Source organism: Nicotiana sylvestris, chromosome 8, assembly GCF_000393655.2.
Source record: "Nicotiana sylvestris chromosome 8, ASM39365v2, whole genome shotgun sequence".
Taxonomy (NCBI): Eukaryota; Viridiplantae; Streptophyta; class Magnoliopsida; order Solanales; family Solanaceae; genus Nicotiana; species Nicotiana sylvestris.
In genome coordinates, this window is record NC_091064.1 from 138390029 (window position 1) to 138394930 (window position 4902).

Genomic DNA, 4902 nt, shown 5'->3' on the forward strand with positions numbered 1-4902 from the left:
AATTACAACGTGCCTAAGGGCACAGTATAAATGGCACAATCTCCAGCCGAGTGAGCCTCCGGGCCACCCATCTATAAGGTCATTTCGACCCGAAACACAAAAGGCCATTGTCGTCTGCCTATGCAGGTAGAAAAGAACTTTAGGGTTAATTAAATCTCGAATCGCAATGCGACTCGGAGTCTGAACCCAAAGACAGTTAAAGCATGCAAGCCTAAGGGCAAATACGGGATCAAACCGATCCGATCGAAACTCCAACAAGAAGAAATACAGAAGATATAAGTTGCGGGGTTTCCCCTCTTATTGCTACATACTGACGACGAAGCGTGACCTCAGCCCGTGTCGTATAATGAAAGCTATATATACACAACAAAGAAGGTAGGGAATGATCATTCCGCTCTTTTCTGGCAGTTATAGCCTGGCGGTCTCCTCCTCATGATCCTCGGCATCAGACAATAGGAACTTGGCATCGTACTCCTCTCTTTTGGCTTGCTTGATCTCCCCCAAGAGGTCAAAGCCCCTGGCATGAATCTCTTCAAGGATTTCCCTCCGGGATCTGCACCTCACATACTCCTTGCTGTTGTTGGCATGATCGAGGGTCTTCTGCAACTTAGCTTTAGCAGCGGCAATGCTCCTCGAATAAGCCGCCATTTTCTGTCCCGTTCTGGTATTATTCATCACAATCTCTGCCGGGACATTCACCAGCTCAGTTTTTGTCCTTGAAAGCTCGGATAGAAGTCTCATGATCATCTTTACCCGAGCAGAATCATTCGCACTGGTAGCTTGAATTTGTGCCTCAAGAGTAGAAGCCCCGGCCTGAGCCCTCTCTTTGGCCTCAGAGTGGGCATTCACATGCGCTTGTAGCTTGATGAATTCACGTTTGGCCTTGCCAACCTCGCCCCAGAGTTGTTCCAGCTCATCCGTATTATTCTTCAACTGAAACAGCAATATGTCAAGATGGCGAGAAGAAAAAGGAATATAGGCCAGTGCGAGATGCAGAATACCTGTTTCTCCAAGAGGGCCTCCCGGGCCCGATTCTGATCCACCTCACACTGCAAGGAGATGAGCTCGCTTTCCTTTGCCGCACAAAAAAGCCTGAGGGATTTCTCCCTATCTCGAGCACCCCACAACGGGGCCTCGCAATAAAGCAGTTCAGCTTTGAGCCTATCAAAAGCCTGAGAAAGAAAGCCAGATAAACAAAAAGAAAAGAGAGGAGCGTAGGGCCATAACATCCTTACAACGGCCGAAGATCATCATAAGGCCAAAGCGCTGAGCCTCGCCGAAGGCCGAAGTAACGTCCGATGATGTGCCAACTCCAGAAGATTGTTGGTCGGCCGAACCACTTCCCCTTAACCGCTGTGAAGAAGGCACCTCATGACCAGCCTTCTCGCACCCTGGGGCATCTTTCCTCTTTCCGGTATTCTTTGACCCTGGGGCCAGCAGTCTCTCCTCCTCCTTCAGGGTTCTCGACCTCGCTCCGAAAAGAATCCCGGCACCTGCAACAGACAAACCAGATGAGCTAGCAAGAAGGAAGTTTCCCCTTAGGGGAGCAAGATGCCGGACACCTACCGTGGTGCTTCACCTCCCATCCCCCTTTTAATAGATCTCACCACTGGCGCCTATCGTAGGCTGAGCAAGCTGCTAGCTTACGAGACCATTCATCTAAATTAGGGATCTCACCGGGCAACCAATGAGTTGCTACAAACAGAGAACGGAAAAATATCGTTACGGGGCCAACCCCAGGCCAAGTTAAAATATAGCTCAAACGAAGCACTTATGTGTGAGGTTCCATCTCTCAGGGAACCGCAAATATTCTTTGGGGATAACATCGGTCGTTCGGATTCAGATGAACCGATTCATCCATCCACGGTCCTCATCCTCCTCGTTGCCGGCCACGGGAGCTCGGGTGGATCTACGCTGAAGAGCAATCAAGCCCCGATAGCATAATAGCCGATACAACCTCACAAGGTGGCTAAGGGTGAATTCTATCCCGGCCTTGTCTGTAAAATATCTCATCGACTTCACTATTCTCCAAAGAAAGGGATGAACCTGCGCCAAAATTACTTGATATTTCCTGTAGAAATCAAGCACGACCCAGTCCAGGGAACTCGGCACGAGAACGTAGATATACACACTCAAGAATCCCTCAACATATAACATGATACTCTCCTCAAGGTAAGGTGCTCGCAAAATCACACCTTCCCCCCCCCATCCGCATTCTTTCTTGATCATCTCGAGGTTTTCCTCCCTCACCGATAAAATAATCCTTGACACATGCTCTCGATGGCCTGGAATATTGGGAAGTCTCCCCGGTGTGACAGCCTTCTTCGAGGAAGGGCGCCCTGAGTCTCGCTCTCCCTATATCGGGGGTGAGCCACTGGTACCAACCAAGGGCGGAGCATAGCAGGAACTCCCCTCCGTCCGAGGATCAGCCGTCCAAGTGGCGGCCATGATTACAACAGGATAAGGGGAAGAAGATGAGGATCCAGGAAAAAAGTTTATGAAACAGGGGAGCGGAAGGACTCGCACAAAGCGTCAGGCTCTGAAAAAGAGATAGGCTTATTAAAAACTGCAAAATCATCGCTGGAAGGGAAGACGAGCAAATATATAGAGGCTAAGTAACAACTGCTCATTTGCCTAAGAGGGCCAATTAATTCTGGCCGCGTTAATGTCACATTCTGCTTGGGGAGTGCACTAGAAAAATCATTCCAGGCTCCCACATAACTCATAAAATCGAAGGTCCTCGGGAGATCCCTAACGTCATAAGTATTGATTCAGGAGGAACTATCGATCCCACCTCGGGACATGGATGGTCTCGGGGCCCTTGGTCTGCTCCACAAAAAGGCCCTGGAGGGCCGGTGCCGGAACACAAAAACAAAAGAGCAAGGAGAAAAGCTAACAGGAGAAAAGCTCCTTGTTATATACATTAGCAAAGAGAGAAAACATATTTACACTATTGTTTCTGGGGGGGAACACATGAAGCAAAAAGAGAGGCTTACAAAAAGGGCTCAGAGACTACTCCTCGCCACTATCATCTTCACCCCCATCAGGGGCAATCAAGAGCGTCAGTCTTCCCTCCGCCACACGAGCCTCCTCCAGGTCGGCAGACAGATCGAAGCCTTTGGCCTCGAGTTACTCCAGGATCTCCCTCTTCGCCTCTGCTTTGGAATGTTCGACAGCTCGGATCAGTTTCTGCTCAGCGGCCAGGGATATGTCACGAACCATTGTATGCGATGTGGCTGCATCCTCCTTGTAAGCGGCAGCATCTCGTTCGACCTCAGACTTAGCCGCTGCCAAAGTAACGATCTCCCTGCAAGCGTTCATGATAAGATCACGGGACGCCATCAACTCCCCGGTTGTGGTCTCATTTTGCACTTTCAGCCCGGAGACCTCCAATTTCAATTGACTAATCTGCGAGTTACTTTGGTCGACCTACGAAAAAGGGCAAGTCGACGAATACATGAATCCAGAACATGTGCAGATATGAGATAAAAGGGGGCGGGCATGAGTTAGGCAGGATACCTGAGCAACAAGAGCGGCCTTCTCCTAAAGCACTGCCTCCAAGAAAGTCTAAAGTTCTCCCAACTCTTTGTCTCTCTGGACACGATGAGCCTCCAAGTCCTACAGCTTCGAAGCAACATTATTACGTTCTTTCTTGTGCCAAAGAAGTTCCCCTCGGAGCCGAAGAATGTCATGATCATACATCTCCTTACACTGTGGCACAATGAGAAAGTTAAGAAGGACCGCGAATAATGCCCGAGCACGAAAAGGAATGCGCAAGGGAAAACTATCACCTGTTGCATGGACTTCTCCGCCGCCTTAACGGTGCCGGAAATATCGAGATCGGCCATGTCGATTACACCATCAAAAATGTTGACGATGAAATCTCCCCCTTTTGAAGGAGTCCAGGTTCTGACGCCGACCATCTTTTCAGCATCCCTTAGCTCTCCCGATGAGACCGGAAGCTCTAAATAAAGTTATTCAGTTTGCTGATTTCTCCAAATAGCGACCCACACTTCTGGAAGGCCTCGGGGTTCGGTCCCTCAGGATCAACGCCAACGACCCTCCTAGCAGAAGCTGCATCAGCATCCTCTTTAAGGATCCTCTGCTCACCAGCCCGGCCGGAGCCAGCAGTCCCGGATTCAGCAGCCTGCGGTCGGGGCGCCTCCAAATCTCTCACGTTGGACCTTGTTATTCTCCTCAATGGACTTCCATCATCTTCCTCCCCCTCGATGTCAAGATTCGATCCGAAGGTTATGGCGGCAGTCCTATCAGGTCGGGTAACGGCTGCCCTACTCTTCCTTTACTTGTTCGTATAAGGCCCCAAGGCCTATGCTTCACCAACGGGGGGCAGCCTCATCTGCATATTCTCACCAAGGCATGCACCAACACAATAAACATGGTATGTTTTTGCTAATGGCTCAGAAGGAAACACAAAGTGCGAAGCACAGGCGGTAAAGGAACCTCACCGTGATTTTTGGCCACCCAACTCTCCTTAGCCATGACGGTCCAAGATAGAATACGATACGGGAACTTTTCATCCAAACACAGGATCCATCCCAAAAAATCTGGGACTACCTCTGGATGCCAAGCAGCGGCTGGAGAGAGCACAAAGAGATTATCATGACAAATGAAAGAGTAATTGAGAAGTGGCTAAAGGGAAGTTCACTTACGTCGATTGTTCCACTGCTTTGGAAAGGGCATCTTCCGTGCCGGGATGATGTCCGAGGTCTTCACTTGGATAAACCTGCTCATCCATCCTCGGTCCTTCCCCTCATCAACGCTCGTGAAGAAAGACTTTTTGGACCGATGTCGAAGCTTGATTAAGCCTCGATACAATTGAGGGCAGTACAGTCTGATCAAATGGCTAAGGGTGAAAACTTTGCCTCTAACCCCTTCGGTGAA

At 49.7% G+C, this 4902-nt stretch overlaps 1 protein-coding gene across 1 annotated transcript; it reads right to left on the bottom strand.

Annotated features, from left to right (window-relative positions):
- Positions 1 to 408: 408 nt before the first annotated feature.
- LOC138875735 (protein WEAK CHLOROPLAST MOVEMENT UNDER BLUE LIGHT-like 1) lies at positions 409 to 3923 on the bottom strand. The gene is made up of 6 exons (XM_070154599.1): positions 3792 to 3923; positions 3623 to 3711; positions 3134 to 3307; positions 1391 to 1493; positions 1002 to 1172; positions 409 to 933 (listed from the first exon to the last, which is right to left on the bottom strand). The coding sequence occupies exons 1-6, from the start codon at positions 3921 to 3923 to the stop codon at positions 409 to 411; spliced, it is 1194 nt and encodes a 397-aa protein (XP_070010700.1).
- Between the last annotated feature and the right edge of the window lie 979 nt (positions 3924 to 4902).

Coding starts and splice junctions, on each gene's coding strand:
- LOC138875735 (XM_070154599.1), bottom strand. CDS start 3,923: ATGGTCGGCGTCAGAACCTGGACTCCTTCAAAAGGGGGAGATTTCATC. Junction 3,712..3,791: donor CGGAGAAGTCCATGCAACAG/GTGATAGTTTTC, acceptor ATTGTGCCACAG/TGTAAGGAGATGTATGATCA. Junction 3,308..3,622: donor AATAATGTTGCTTCGAAGCT/GTAGGACTTGGA, acceptor GAACGCTTGCAG/GGAGATCGTTACTTTGGCAG.